This window comes from Sapajus apella, unplaced genomic scaffold (assembly GCF_009761245.1).
Source record: "Sapajus apella isolate SASKATOON/1434 unplaced genomic scaffold, GSC_monkey_1.0 scaffold73, whole genome shotgun sequence".
Taxonomy (NCBI): domain Eukaryota; kingdom Metazoa; phylum Chordata; class Mammalia; order Primates; family Cebidae; genus Sapajus; species Sapajus apella.
Genome location: NW_022437013.1, coordinates 4972684 through 4988638, shown reverse-complemented (window position 1 = coordinate 4988638; position 15955 = coordinate 4972684). Strand labels below are relative to the sequence as shown.

The following is a 15955-nucleotide window of genomic DNA, read 5'->3' as shown; positions in this document are numbered from 1 at the left end:
CTGCCAATTTGCAAGCTCTGCAATGAATAAATAGATGTGAAAGTGCTTTGGAAACTTAAAAACGTGTTCTAGAAACAGAAGGGTCTAATATTAGGGTTATATCTTGTTTTTTCCTTGACTGTGGTCTAGTTTTTTAAAAACTGGTGTTCCCGGCCTGATGGAGATGAAAAGTCAGAATTAAATGGAGACTTCAGTGAACTTGAGTGCTTCATTCCTTTGGGAGGCTGGATAAATGAGAAGCCTAGGTGTATTGGATGGATTAAGCCTCAGAATTCCTGCCATACCCATGAACCCCTGCTATGGAGTTTCCATCCACAGGCCCTAGCTCAGGGAAGTAGCAGTTTCTTATGAATAGGTGACTATGCTTGGTATCACATGATCCTACTTACCCCTAGCAGTAGCCAGTTGAGCCAGGAGAGGGCATCTGATCCATGGGCAGTCAGTTTATAGGCTGGCAAACAGCCTATGAAGGAACCTAGGATGAGAACTTTGCCCAGCAAGTACAGTTATTGAATTTGGACCAATAAGATTCTCTCTCGGGGAGTTTGAATACCAGACCTAGAAAGGGTGAGCAGTTGGCAACAGGGGCAGAAGCTGAACACAGAGAAGGCAGACAGCAGGGCCCCTGGATAAGCAGGAACAGGAGAGATTACTGAACCTCAACTATGTGCCAGACTCTTTACATGTTGTTTTGTTTAATACATTCAAAGAGCATGTGAGGTAGGTATTGATATTATGTGTATTTTACAGACGAGGAAACTGAGGTGAAATAACTTGAAGTGTTGGGGTTCAAGTTCAGACCTGTTTGGAGTTAAAATCAGAGTGTAGGAACCCCAAAGCCAGTGGTTCTGAAACTCTAGTGTTCCAGAATCACTTGGGTTAAATGCAGGTTCCTTGGTGTCACCCCGGACCTATATTGATTCTGACTCTCTGAGGGTAGAGCCTCCTTCCTCTCACAAATCTATGTTTTAGCAATTTTTTTAGGGAGCACTTGGTGCAGGGGCTCCCCACCACAATTTTATTTTGAGAAATGCAGTCTCAGAGGGTATGGCAAGTACTGTGTACTGTGCTTCCATCACCTACAGAAACAAGGTCAATGTCAACAGATGTGATCAAACTCCAATTTAAAATCTTTTGGAAATGGGGCCAATTTTGTAAAAAAGAGGACATTAGTTTGTTCTCTTCTCTCATCAAGGAAGTCTACATTAATACCAGTTATTTAAGAGACGATAAGATTGAGATGAATGCTCAGTAGTTGTAAACATGATTGGATCTACACTTCTGGGTGGGTGCAGAGCTAGCATATGTTCACTAAGCATTTTCTATGAGGTGCATAAACTGGAGAAACTCAGTGCTCTGGCATCAAAGAACACGAGAGAAAATAACCAAATGCAGATAGACATATCGTAAACCATGGAGCTTAAAATGTAAACCTACTAGCTACGCTAATTGTAGAGTTTCTTCTCAGCCCTAGAGAATTTGTGTAAGAATCCCATCCATGCCATTATTTACACCATTGATTAAAAATGCTGATCAGGAGACGGTCAAGGCTAGGGACCTCCTTCTTGGTTGTTGCAGATCTCCTACTCTGGCAATGGTGTTCAGCTGGTTTTGAATTTTTCTGCTTTTAAGAACTCTCCCTGGGAAGACTAGTGGTCTGAAGGTTGCTTGGAGAGTCTCAAGTCAGAAACTGATTTGTGGTCCAAATGCTTCACAGCATCACACACTTATTCCTACAAGAGAGCCTTGTGGTCCAAAGGGTGGCACAGGTCAAATGTGTTGGCCAAGAGTCGCCTCAGCAGGGCTTGAATCTGCACTTGGCAACTTTTATTTCACTCTGTCCATTCCTGTGGATACTTTATCTGTGTTAATGTCCTCATTTAGGCTAAGGTCAAACTCCTGTTTTCTCTCTTCTGGCCAGAAAGACTTCCTGTCTTACAGGTATATGATCTTATCTGTGTTGATATTTTAACTCTGAGTGATTCCCTAAAGCAGGTCCTTGGACAAGTGCCCATCCTCCAGGAAAATTGCAGCAGTCCACCGTGCAATGAGAAAGCCTGAGGACTAGGTAGCAAATGTTTCGCAGAGAAGAGAAATCTATTTCCTGTATTGTTCTTTTTTCTGAGGTTATTTCCTTCTCTTTTGGGGTTGAAAGGAAGCCCTTTCTGTTTAGAAAATGATGATTTTAGGTTGTTTTGTTTCTTAATGCTTTTACTTGGAAAAATAAAAATCTGGAAGCTTAATATCAGTCCCTCAGTTTTTGGGTTGCATTAGCTGCAAGTCTGGGAACCTGGTCTGATTTTGTGTTCTGCTAGCACCTCTAGGTACCTCCTATTGCCACTTATGTTCTAAGTGCTTATAAATTACCTGCTTCGTAATCTGCAGCAGAATCTCGCTGAGGATTGACATCAAGCTTACAGCTCTGGAGTTTATGGTATACTGGTCTGTAGTTTCCTTATTTAAGAAAATTGGGACACTGCCCATTTGCAGTCCTCTGGTATCCCTCTTGTTCTCTCTGATTCCACAGATCCTCCAGGACGGCACCTAATGCAAGGCAGTTCCCTTTGCTCTTCTTATAATGTTCTTTTCCCTATAGAGTTGGACGTGCATATACATGTTGTTTGGGGAATTTGCAGCACATCCAATGAAAGCATAATTCCCAACTAAGAGTCAAACCCTTTTCTTTGGAGCTACCCAGAACACACCTACCCTCTCTTTCGTATGACAGCCCTTCAGAGACTTGAAGACAGTGTGTGACTCTCCTGTGAGTTAAGAGCACTGGCTGAGTCAGACAGACCCGAGTGACAAGCCCAGCTTCACTCTCTTTCAGCTGTGAAAGCCAAGGTAAGTTACTTGATTTTAATTTCTCTCTAGTTCAGTTCTTTAGCTGATTTAGAAAATGAGAGTAAACCGCTTTATTGGCTTATCATGCAATAAATAAGATGATGTATGTGAAGTGTTTAACATAGTGCCTGGCGTAGTAAGCACTCAGTAAATGCTAGCTATTTCCCCCTCTTTATTTATAAAGAGCTGGGTGGGCATTTTAAGTGTCAGGGCTGTGTGTGTGAGGGGGGAAAAAGAAAGTAGGGAGGATTTCTATTTCCCTGAATGATCAAGGAAGGCAGAAGATCCTAAAGTAGAGCAGGTATTTCTTTAGCCTTAGGTTATCTGTTTTCAGTTATCTGGGTGCCTATTTGCTAAGGCTCTGGGAGAAGATATTGTTGAGAATCTAGGGAAAGGCTTGTTTTCAACAGCTGGAAAGCTATTTGTTGACATATTGAACCATCTCTTGTTTATTCTTATTTCCCCGAGCAGCTAGCCATGCAATCCCCTAAACTCAATTACCTTTTGTGAGGCAGGAGCATGACACCTCCTAGCCATATTGATTAGTGTTGACTGGGTAGGACGTGAGGGACCTGAGAGATGGTAAGCAGCAATTTCTGGCCTTTTCCTTCCTTAGAAGGCCTCTCTTCTCTGTGTTCTTAGAGACTCTGGCTTTAATAGAACAGAAGTCTATGCCTCAAATGGGCTGAGCTTGCAAGAACCCTCTCTCAGTAGCTTCCTTAGAAGCAGGGTGATTAAAATAGTCACAATGGGCCAGAACTTGGAACCCTGGAGTGACCAGTGCCAGAATGGTTTTCTAACTGTAGCTCTTTGCCCATACTGGGTTTTGCAAGCAATTGCATGATATGAACTCTGAATGCCATTGCAGCCAGAAAAAGTTTGGAAGGAGACACACCTAACTGTGAACAGACAGAGGAATGGGACTTGTGGGGATGGGGGTTGGGGCATTCTCAGGACTTAGTTTTATCTGTGGGGAGGATTTCAAGTCTTTATCCTAAGGATATATTCCTAGATTACTTATGTAATTATTAAACATAAATAAAAGTTAGAGAAAGAATAAATTACTTTTAAAAACAAACCAAAAATAAAACACAAAATCAAGTGGTACAACCATTAAGCTTGTTGGGGTAGAAAGGTTGCTTGGCTGTGGGGGATGTTGGGGATCCCTAGAGAGAGCTTACAAAGAGAGGAGTGAAAAGGGCTTGAGACAGAACCCTAGGGAAACATATCTCAAAAAAATAAAATGAACTGTTAGTTTTTTCTTTTTGCATTATGGGTCCGTTATAGACCAATGAGAAAATACAGATAAGAAAAATGAAAATAAAACAATCTCTAATCCCATCATTCAACTGTGGTCACTGGTGGCATTTTGGTATATGTCCTTCCAGATTTTATTTTTTCCTATGCAAAAGACTACACATTTATTTTTATAAAAATTAGATCCTCATGTACATATTATAGTGTATTTTCAATGGCTACATTAGTGGCTACTACAATTGCACCATGATTTGTTTAATCATTAAGCAAGTTGTGTTCTAACATTAGGCATTTAGGTTATTTCCAAAACTGTTGTGTTAGAATAATGCCCTGGAGCTGTGTGACATGGGGAAAGCTAGTTAACCTCTCTGTGCCTCTGGTTTCTCATCTGGAAAATGAAGGTACTAATAGAACCTACCTCACAGGGATGTTGTGTCAAGTGAGATCATGTAGGTAAAGCACTTAGTGCAGTGCCTAGCACAGTAAACATCAGCTTTGATTGTTATGTATATTAATAATAATAATAGTTGTTGTTGTGAGGCCATTGTTGACAGAATGCTATTCTGTGACTTTTTTTTTTTTGGCTTTCGGGGGAAAGGAGAGTGACTGGAATTCTTCTTTTGAGTACTATAGTGTAGTGAGCTCTGGAGTCACACAGAACTGTGTGCTTTTGGTCATGTCAATTCACCTCATGGAGGCTCAGTTTCCTTACCTATATATTAAGAATTAAAAGGACCTAGCTTACAGGGTAATTGTAAACACCAAATGAGATAATGTTTGTGAAGCCCTCAGCCCCGTTCTTGGTATGTGGGAAGAGTTCAAGCAAGATCAGTTGTTGTTGTTATTACCACAAGGCTCCAGCCATCTGTAGTAAGACAGTTTCCTTGCTTTGTGGTGTGGGGGTGTGGGGGAGATGGCAGTGAGTAGAGGGCTCAGAGTTTCTAATCATTTGTCTGATTACAGAGAGATAAAATGGTTTCGGTCAGAATGACCAGGGCTGAAATCGGTTTGTTTTTTTTAATGTGACTGTGGTCACATAGACTTCTCCAAGTTAATTTCCTTGTGTATAAAATGGGAATGATGTCAGTGCCTACCTTACAGGTGTTGCTGGGAGGTCAGAATGATATAATGCATGTGTCGTGCTTAGCCCAAGTGCTCACTTTTTGTTGGTCACTAATTATGAGGTTTATAATGACCCGAATGCCTCCCTTGTCAAACTCTTTATCCCTATAGAGGGATATAGAACAGGGCTGCTTGAACTTTGCCTGGAGGCTTTGCCCTATCCAAGGCTCAGGGACCAATTCTCCCCTTAGACTGAGGGTTTCTCCCCTTCGACTGACTGCACCAATTCAGGACAACTAGAGGCCTCTGATAAACCTTTCTGCTAGTTCTACTCTGACCTCGTGCCCCAGTTCTAGAAAGCAGGCTGTAGCCCTGTTTGTATGAACAAGCCCTCACCTGGTATGCTCAAGGCTGGTGTTTTTCTTGCTAGTGGTCTGAAATCCACAGAGTCTGAAATCCACGGAGCACTGCTGTTGAATCCTAGTCCTGTGGCAGGGATACTGGTGGCTGGATTCCCCTCCGTGTCTCTGACCCTGGGGTAAATTGCCTTTGTTATCATGACCATTACAGGGCTCTATTAAGGTGTTTACTTGCCAGCCCACACTGACCATCCTCCCAAACCCTCTTCTTCTGCACCTGAACCTCTTTGAACATTTCTGATGCTGCTCCACTCAATCTCCACCCTCAGTTCCCTTTCCTCAAGCCCTCTATCTGTGCTTCTCTGTCATATCAGTTGCAGTGCCTGGATACCAGGACTCCTTCCTGTGTGTGCTCAGCCACAGAGGCCATATATCTTGTTTTCTGAGCCAGGACCCTTCTCGTCTCATCTCTTTAATTGTGTTAATCTCCTCTTTTCTCTGGGACTGCCAGAGGCGGGCAGAGTAGGGTGGGGCACAGGCTGGTGGGACTGTTGGGGGCAATGGGGAAGAGGGGTGTAGTTGCATAGGCCAAGTGCTAAAGTGGAGCTTCTGGAGGACTGTCAAGTGAAAGGCGGCCAGAGGCAAATGTTAGAGTCTATATAGAGGCAGGAATCTGGGACCAGAAAGACAGAGCAAGCAGTAGCAAGTCAGGAGCAGTGGGGAGGGTGGGCGGGCAGGCTGGCTGGCGGGCAGGGGGGCGTGGCAGGGGATAGCAAAGGGAGATTGCAAAGAACAGCTGCTGGTATTGGGTCTTACTTTAAGGAACTGGCTGGGCATGAGGTATAAGTTAATTGGCCAGAATAAAAGAGCTAGGGGCGCATAGGATACTCTCTGCCTCTTCTCTGTCACTGGCAAGGTAAGATCTTTCTGGGTTTTGCCTGGTAGGAAACTGTGGCATGTTCAGAAATTTTTCTGAAGATGGGAGGTGGAGGTCTGTGGCTGCTCTTCTGACTCATCTTTCCCATTGCACCAATTATTACAATAACCAGGGTGGAGGCCAGCATTTCTTTTATGACATTCCATCTTGGGATTGTCCAGGCTGGAGACAGATGCAGGGGTTTCAGTAGGGAGAAAGGGGGAGAGGTGAATCCTTATAGCACAGTGGTGAAGGGTAGGGGGCTCTGGAACTGGATGGACTCAGGAATCCATGTGTCTGCAGAGAAATTATTAAGTTTCTTTGGGTCTGAATTTTCTCATTTGTAAGATGAAGACTACAACTGAAATCTCTTAGTGTTGCTATGGGAACCACATGAGATGATGCATGTAAAGTGCCTGGCAGAGTGCTTGCCAGTCAGTGCATACTAAAGAACAGTTCCCTGTTAGCATTTCTGTTGCAAGTTTTCTCATTATTATGGAATCACAATTCCATGAGTTGATGACTTTTGTGACGTTGTCCCAAAGTAGCAAGTTTCTGGTTTTGGCATGGGTAGGCTGTGGGAACATGTCAATATTGTGTAATATTTGCATTGGCTTCCAAGCCGTGTGTTCAGAAGCCCCTTTTGGGGCTGCTTATTGGATCAGGCTGAAGGGGTGAGGCTCTGGGATTGCCCATACCCATGTCATCAGAAAAACTTGAAACTTGTACATGCTAGAGACTGGGCTTTAAGTGACCCATAATCTAGGATGCCAGAGAAATAATTGAATGCAAGCTCACGGATGCCAAACACTAGGCAGTCCCCAGGAGGGTGTCAGAATCAATGAAATACAGTTTGTCACTGTCACAGTGGCCCCATTTTAGCCTTGAACTTGGCGAATCTGAGGAAGGTTGTAAAATGGGGACAATATTATCTGTTGCCCAGAAGATTGTAAGGCCCAAATGGGGTAATGCTTACAAAGGCCCTCACGTTATAGGAAGTTGTGGATAGTTGTCTAAAGTACAGTGCCTGGCACATACTATGGGAAGCAATAAATAGTAGTAACGGAGTGGTGGTTGCTGTTATTAATAACAATAATGAAAATAATAAGCAGAAGTTTCAGTTCATGGAATGTTGCTCTCAGTCATTGATCAGATAAATGTCTCCCTTTTCCTTAGGAGAACATTTAGGGACATCAGAGTAGTAAAATGAAGATTAAATCATTGGCAGAATTTAATGAGCCCCAGGAACTAATGATTATCTTGGGGCAAAGTGCTTTCTCATTCAGGCCTGTCAGTACCTTCGCTAGCTTGTGAGTACTGCCTTGGGATAAAATACAGCCCAGGAACCTGCACTTCTTACACTTGGCCAGAAGGTGGTGCTGCTGCTTCATTTAACTCAGGACTGTTCAGGCTCCCGGCTGCGGAGTTTGCTGGCGTTTATAGCATTTACAAACTGAGAAGCTGTGCTGTGTAACTGGGTGGGTTGGTTTGAAAACAATAGAGGCAGAAACGGTATTTGCTCCAGCTCCAAAGTTGTTGATAGCCTCACCTTGAGTGCCATATACCTGACAACGCATAAAACAGGTCTCCATCATGAACAATTTGTCTATTTCCCAATATTGGCTTTTGACCTCTAAACTTGTTTCTTGTTTACAGATTTTCTTGCCGCTTGGGCTTCAGCAGGAAGGGGCTTCCTCTACACTGTCCTGTTGCTGTGGCAGACATGTCAGTACCCTTACACTCACTGCAATTCAGCAATACAACGAAGGAGGAAAATGTTGAGCCCCCAAACAAGCGGATGGCCTTCTCTAGACCAATGACAGAGACCAGAGCAGACGTCCAGATTCTGCATTCTCATATACAGTTGCCTGTATTCTCGACTTCAGCTTCAGATCCTGGAGGGACATCCATACAGTTGATGACATCTCCAGCCTTTGACACCATGTCTGCACCTGTAATGGGAGTACCAAACTCTGGAGACTTGTCCCCACCCCTAATGCCAACCTCAGACTCCGGGGAACTTTCCCCATTGCCAATGCCAGCCTCAGATGCCGAGGCACTGTCCCCATTACTAATGCCAGCCTTAGATTCTGAAACATTGTCCCCATTGCTGTCTACTTCAGAGTATGGGTTAATGTCCCCAGAGATGATGACAATTCCTGACTTTGGAACAATGTCCACAACACTAATGGTAGCACCAGATTCTGCAGAGATATCACCATTGGCAATGCCAACTCCATCCTCTGGAGCAGTGTCTACACCTATAATGAGCACTTCATCCTCTGAGGTAATGTCCACACCATTAATGCTAGCCCCAGATTCTGGAGAGATATCCCCAATCCTAATGCCAGATATGAACCCTGGAGTGATGTCTACACAGCCAGTGCCAGCTCCCAGCTCTGAGGAAATGTCCCCATTGCAAATTACAGATGAAGACACTGAAGCAATGTCCAAAGTACTAATGACTGCCTTAGCCACTGGAGAGATATCTTCGCTGCTAATGTCAGGCACAGACTCTGAAGCGATATCCTCACTGATAATGTCAGCCCTGACTTCTGAAGGAACATCAACCCAGGAAACAGGCATCCAAAACTCTGGGGGAATATCTACCCCACTCATGTCAGACCCACACGCTGGAGTAATGTCTTCACTTTTAATGTTACCTCCAGACTCTGAAGTAATGTCCACACCGCTACCGTCAGTCCCAGATGCTGGAGAAATGTCCATAGTACCAAAGCCAGCTCCAGATGCTGAAGCAATGTCCCCAGCAGCCATGATGGCCCTACCTTCTGGAGTGATGCCCACCCAGATTATGTCAGTCCAAGGCTCTGGAATGATGTTCCCATGGTCAACACAAAATCTAGACTCTGAAATCATGTCTACTCTGCCACTGAGAGGTACAGCCTCTGGGGTGATGTCTGCACCACCAGTAAGAGCTTCAGACTCTGGAGCAATGTCCACACCGCTAATGGGAGACCCAGCCTCTGGAAATCTGTCTGCATTGCAAAAGACAGTTCCAGTTTCTGGAGCCATGACCACCCCACTGATGACAGTCACAAGCTCTGGAGTGATGTCCACAGAGCAAAGGTCATCCAAAGCCTCTAGAGTAATGCCCACACAGTTAACAATGTCCAAAACTTCTAGAGCAAGGCTCAAACGCTCTACGAAAGCCACGGCCAAACAGCGCGCGAGAGCCTCAGCCTCTAGAAAGATGTCCACGCCACGGAGGAGAGCTCCAGCATCTGGAACAATGTCCACCCAGTCAATTATGGCCACAGCCTCTGAAACAATGTCTATGCCACAAATGAGAACCACGGCCTCAGGACTGACATCTGCACCACAAATGAAAGCCATGACTTCTGGAGCAATGTCCACCCCACTAATGACGGCCCAAACCTCTGGATCAACATCCACACTGTTAATGAGAGACGCAGCCCCAGGTATGATGTCCTGTCCACAAATGAGAGCTCTGGCCTCTGGAGCATTGTCCCAGCCACTAATGACACCCCAAGCCTCTGGAACAATGTTAACGGAACAAATGACAACCACAACTTCTGGAGCAATGTCCACACTGCTAATGAGAGACACAGCTTCTGGAGCTCTGTCCGTGCCGCAAATGACATACACAGCCTCTGGAGGGATGTCTTCACTGCTAATGAGAGATGCAGCTTCTGGAGCAATGTCCACATCACAAATGACAGACACAGTCTCTGGAGGGATGTCCATGCCACTAATGAGAGCTCAAGACTCAGGAGAAATACCTGCATCACTGAGAGCCACAGCTTCTGGAAAGATGCCCAGCCAGCCAGCGAGCACCCAAGATCCTGGAGGAATGTCCATGTCGTCCATGAGATCCATGACTGCTGCAGGTATGCAGATGAGTGCCCCAAACTCTGATATGATGTCCACACCAACAAGGAGAGCTTGGACCTCTGAAACAATGTCTACACCACTAATGAGAACCCCAGGCTCTGGAGAGAGGCCCTCACTGCTCACAAGGGCTTCATCCTCCGGAGAGATGTCCCTACCACTAATGAGAGCTCCAGCTTCTGCAGAGATAGCCACGCCTCTGAGAGCCCCAGCCTATGGAGCCATGTCTGCTCCACAAATGACAGCCACAGCCTCTGGAATGATGTCCATGCCACAAGTGAATGCTCCCATCTCTGGAGCAATGTCCATGCCACTAATGAGATCCACAGCCTCTGGAGTGACATCCGCACCACAAACGATGCCCACAGCTTCTGGAGACATGTGCACACTACCAATGAGAGCCCCAGTCTCTGTAGGAGTGTCCCCACCACTAGTAAAAGCTCCAGCCTGTGGAACTATGTTCACACCACTAAGGAGACCCTCAGCCTGTGAAGCTGTGCCCACAGAGTTAATTAGAGCTTCAGCCTCTGGACATATGTCCACTGCACAAACAACAGCCATGGTCTCTGGAGGGATGTCCAAGCCATTAATGAGAGCCCCAGCCTCTGGAACAATGCCCATGCCTTTGATGTCATCCATGGCTCCCAAAGAGATGTCTGTGCCACTAATGGAAACCATGGTCTCTGGAGCAATGTCCACTTTGCAAACCAGTGTTGCAAACTCTAGATCTATGTCCGTGCCACAAACAACATACACAGTGTCTGGAGGGATGGCCATAGAGCCAATCAGAGCCTCTGCTTCTGGAGCAATGTCCACATCATTTATGAGAGCCTCAGTTTCTGGAATGATGTCCATGCCACTACCGAGAGCCACAGCCTCTGGATGTGGCATGGGGGTGTCCATGCCACAAATGACAGCCACAGACTCTAGAGGGATGTCCACACCACTAATGAGGGCCCCAGGCCCTGGAACAATGTCCACCCCACGGACAGCCTTTGGAGTGATGCCCACTCTGGAAATCAAAGCCGAAGGCTCTGGAGAGGCATCTACCTCTCACATTAACATCACAGCCTCTGGATCGAAGCCCAGACCACACATGACTGCCACAATTCCTGAAACTACAAACCCACCAAGAGAGGAAGTGCCATCCTTCGGAATGTTGACCCCAGCACTCTGTTACCTCTTAGAAGAGCAGGAAGCAGCACGGGGCTCATGCCCTGTGGAGGAGGAGATGGAGATTGATGAGGAGAAGCAAATGAAAGGGTTTTTGGATGATTCAGAGAGAATGGCATTTCTAGTGTCACTTCATCTGGGAGCACCAGAGAGGTGGTTCATCTTGCAGATGGAGGTAGGACACCCCCTCTCAGATGAAAATAAATCTTTCCTGAGAAGATCCCAGGGCTTATATGACTCCCTATCTGAGATAGACGTCCTCAGTGCTGTTCTTTGCCATCCCAAACAGGGCCAAAAGTCAGTCAGGCAGTATGCCACTGACTTCCTGCTGCTGGCCCGACATTTATCTTGGTCTGATGCCATTCTACGGACCAGGTTTCTGGAAGGACTCTCAGAAGCTGTTACCACCAAAATGGGTCGGATCTTCCTGAAGGTGGCTGGCAGCCTAAAGGAGCTGATAGACAGGTCTCTCTACACCGAGTGCCAGCTGGCGGAAGAGAAGGATTCCCCGGGCAACTCAAGCCAGGTCCTGCCAACAGACTGTAAGCAGAGTAATGAGGAGGCCACACAGAATGAATTGAGCTCTCAGCAGCAGACTGAGGAGGTAATGAGGGGGAAATCCACTGAAGGTTTTTGAGCAGAGAAATAAGGAGGTCATGATAGGGAATATATCCTGCTTCCTTGAGTAGAATCAGGAGGAGGCATGGAGTTCCTAGACCATGAACCCCAAGCTGGAGTTTCATCAAGTGAGCATTGCTCTGCAGTTATTTTGGGTATATTAACTACTTTGAGGAGCAATGTCAAGCCCAGCTTACTGAGGATGTGGGATAGTTGAAGTACCAATTCTTCTGATTATGAGGGAACTGGCTGGCCTCAGTCCCAATTCTCCAGTTGTTCCAAGTCCAATTCTAAGAGATGGGTCTTTTGGGAGCTGGGGCTCATCTACAGTAACATGTGTTGTGGAGTCAGGTCACTAGGGAATTAGATGACCCTAGTCCTTGGTCACACTGTATGCAAGTGAAATAAATTAACGAAGTGCCTTGATCTGCTAAATTACAGAACTTATCCAGGTAGAACACTTCTCGTCATAGTAAGTATGGCTCTTACCTCTGTTGTCTTTTTCTCACTCCCAGCACCAGCATGTTCCCAAACGTTGTTACTACCTGAAAGAGCACGAAGACCCCCAGGAAGGTCTTCATGACCACCTTGGACAGAACACAGGCCATCATCAGAAGGCTCATACCAACAAGTGAAACTCCATGGAATCATCTCCTGTGATATCTGACTCGGCTGCTGACTGGAGGACTGGTTCCTGGACCCATTCCATTCAATTACATCATAAACCTTGTTGCCTTCACCCTTCAGCCTCCCTTTCCAGGCACATCCCACCTTACCTCTCACTTGGCTGGTTTGGCCTTCCCTTTCACCCACATGCCTATGACCTGCCTTGACAATCAGAGCGTGGACTACAAGAGTATGATGTGTGAGGTTCTGAACTCCCATCACCACCAAGGCCAGTACTAGTTCTTGGTTCAGGGGGAAGTCTAGGCAGGATACCTCTCACTTGGCTGGTTTGACCTTCCCTTTCACCCACATGCCTATGACCTGCCTTGACAATCAGAACGTGGAATACAAGAGTATGGTATGTGAGGTTCTGAATTCCTATCAGCACCGAGGCCAGTACTAGTTTTTGGTAAAGGGGGAAGTCTAGGCAGGATAGCTCTCACTTGGCTGATTTGACCTTCTCTTTCACCCACATACCTATGACCTGCCTTGACAATCAGAGTGTAGACTACAAGAGTGTATGGTGTGTGAGGTTCTGAACTCTCATCACCACCAAGGCCAGTACTAGCTCTTGGTACAGGGGGAAGTGTAGGCAGGATAAATTATATCTTACCTCAAAACACTTTAGAGTGGCCGGGCGCGGTGGCTCACGCCTGTGATCCCAGGACTGTGGGAGGCCGAGGTGGGTGGATCACGAGGTAAAGAGATCGAGACCATTCTGGCCAACATGGTGAAACGCTGTCTCTAATACAAATACAAAAAATTAGCTGGGCATGGTGGCACGTACCTGTAGTCCCAGCTACTCAGGAGTCTGAGGCCAGAGGATCGCTTAAACCTGGGAGGTGGAGGTTGCAGTGAGCCAAGATTGCACCAATGCACTACAGCCTGGCGATAGAGTGAGACTTCATCTCAAAACAAACAAATAACACCTTAGAATATCTTGCCATGTGTTGGCAGGCAAACTTGAGAAAGACCTGGTTCTATTCCACCTGACAAGGGAGCCTATAAGGAGAATGATGCCCACTCCTATACCACCCTTGTAATCCAGTAGACTTGCCCCATATGCCCCAACTCATAGCACCTAACATGGGTCTCCAGGGTCCTTGCCCTGTTTATAGTATCCATCCTGAACCATTCATTTTGACCCATAATAATAATAATAGTGACAGTATAATGGCTGCTAGTTATTAATAGTGTATCGTGTGACAGGCACTGGGCTAAACTCTTGGCAAGCACCATCTTACTACATTCTTACCATAACACAACTTGTTATTGTGTTGTAAGCTTCTGACCTCGAGCTGTTGTTTATGGCCTTTGTCTTGTCCCTCAGTGCGGGTTCTCTAGCTCTGACCTTTGAGTGACCCCCTCAGTTGTTAACTGCCCTCGCTCCCCTTGGCTGTCGTGCTTCATGGCCAGCCCTCTTGATGAGGGTCTTGGTCTCTAAACAGGCATAGTTACAACATAATGTGCGCAGTGTTTGCTTTCAGGTGGTGGGGTTATGGGTAGTTTTTATTTTCTTCTTTCTACCTCTCTGTACTTTCCACATTCTCTACAGTAAGCATGTATTACATTTGTAATCATAAAAGTAAATAAACTTCATTTATGAAAAAAGAGTTCATTGTGGCTACTAGAATTTGATTTTCTGAGTCCTTTACTCAACCAATATTAGTCATCTAACCTATGTCAGCTACTGTTTTGGGGACAGACAGACAAGAATCCTGCTGATGTGAACATTCCATTCCAATGGAGCGGGGAGAACAAGAACACACTGAACTTAGATAGATTGCAATTGCAAAGACTGTGAAGAAAAGAAATCAGGACAATGGGGAATTTGATACAAATAGAACCAATTTATGTATTCAATAGTAGTACATATAATTGAGTTACTCAAAGATCTTTTAACAACAGGAGAGACATAATTAGAAACTTAATTTAGATAGTTAAATTGACAACAATTTGGAGACAGGATGGAGGAAGGGATCAGAGAGCAGCTGAGCCCTCTACTGCAATAGTCCAGGTGACTGACTGGCCCAGTGACTCAATCTAGGGTGGTGACAGCAGAGATGGTAATTCAGGGATAGAGACTTAACCCTCTCTTAGGAGTCAAGTCCGCCGCTCCATTACCCTAAGCTTTGGGTCTGATTTCAGGAAGAGGAAAATGATTCTCAGGAAAGACTGACAGACAAATTGGCAGACCCATGATACTGTACATAAGAATCTGGCTGTGTGGGTTGCCTGCAGCTGCCTCAGTCACTAGTGCTTTTGCCTCAGGAGAAAGAAGGTGCGTTAAGTCAGGAACTATGAGTTCCAGAAAGACAGATGACTAGCCCCTGGGGACCCACCTTTCTCCCTCCTCTCTGGGCCTGGTGGCTCACACCTAGCCCAGTCTAAGACTAAGTGGAGTTTGGACGTCCTTTTTCAGCCAGGATTGCTCTTAGCTAGGAAAAGCACTGTCGAGTTTTCTCTCTGTTCAAAAGAAATGGATATTATAGACTTCACAACTTATGGCTGGGAAATGTATACTGAAAGGACAATGTCCTAAAAATGAACCTAATTTTCTTATGGCCATGATAAATGGAGAAGGATGGCAATTCTTTTCTTTATTTTTCTCCATAGCCTTTCTTCTTCTTTTTGTTTTTGCCGCTCCTCTCCTTCAAGCTAACATCACTAGAGATAAATGGAATAAATCAAGCCCAATCATACCCTGCCAGAGCTCACTCCCTGTTCTTCTACCCACCCCAAAGGTTTTATTTTGAAATGTTCTAAGAGCCCCTTAGTGTCTACATGGAGCTGGGCTATCATATGCCCAAGTACTTGACACAATTTCATTTGCTATAAAATGGGGTTTCAAGTTTCTGCAGGCCTCCCTGGCTCATGGGTGAAAATAAAGTCCCATAAGTAGGAAAATCTCGGATGTCACGGATCTTTGTCCCCACCTGTGTTACAGGACCTCAATCCCTTGAAGGTTTCCTCCAATTATTCGTGGCAGGTCTCTGAAGTTTCACACGCTCTGAGATAGTTTTCTCTTGTTCTTTGATTCCTACCCTGCCTCATGGGGGTCAGCTGCCCACATTGCCACTTGAGGGGTGCCACTATACCCCATCCAGCTACTGGTGTGTGCCTATATCTGTGAGAACACAGAAACCCCTTCTCAGGGCAGGCGTGGATTCTGGGGTGATCACGGCTGCAC

General features: G+C 45.6%; 1 protein-coding gene across 1 annotated transcript; it reads left to right on the top strand.

Moving 5' to 3' along the window:
* The first annotated feature begins 2575 nt into the window (after positions 1–2575).
* Positions 2576–13458, top strand: RTL9 (retrotransposon Gag like 9). The gene is made up of 3 exons (XM_032250942.1): positions 2576–2844; positions 8095–12085; positions 12615–13458. Exons 2-3 carry the CDS (start codon positions 8162–8164, stop codon positions 12732–12734), a joined length of 4044 nt encoding a protein of 1347 aa, XP_032106833.1. The 5' UTR covers positions 2576–2844; positions 8095–8161; the 3' UTR covers positions 12735–13458.
* Positions 13459–15955: the final 2497 nt, after the last annotated feature.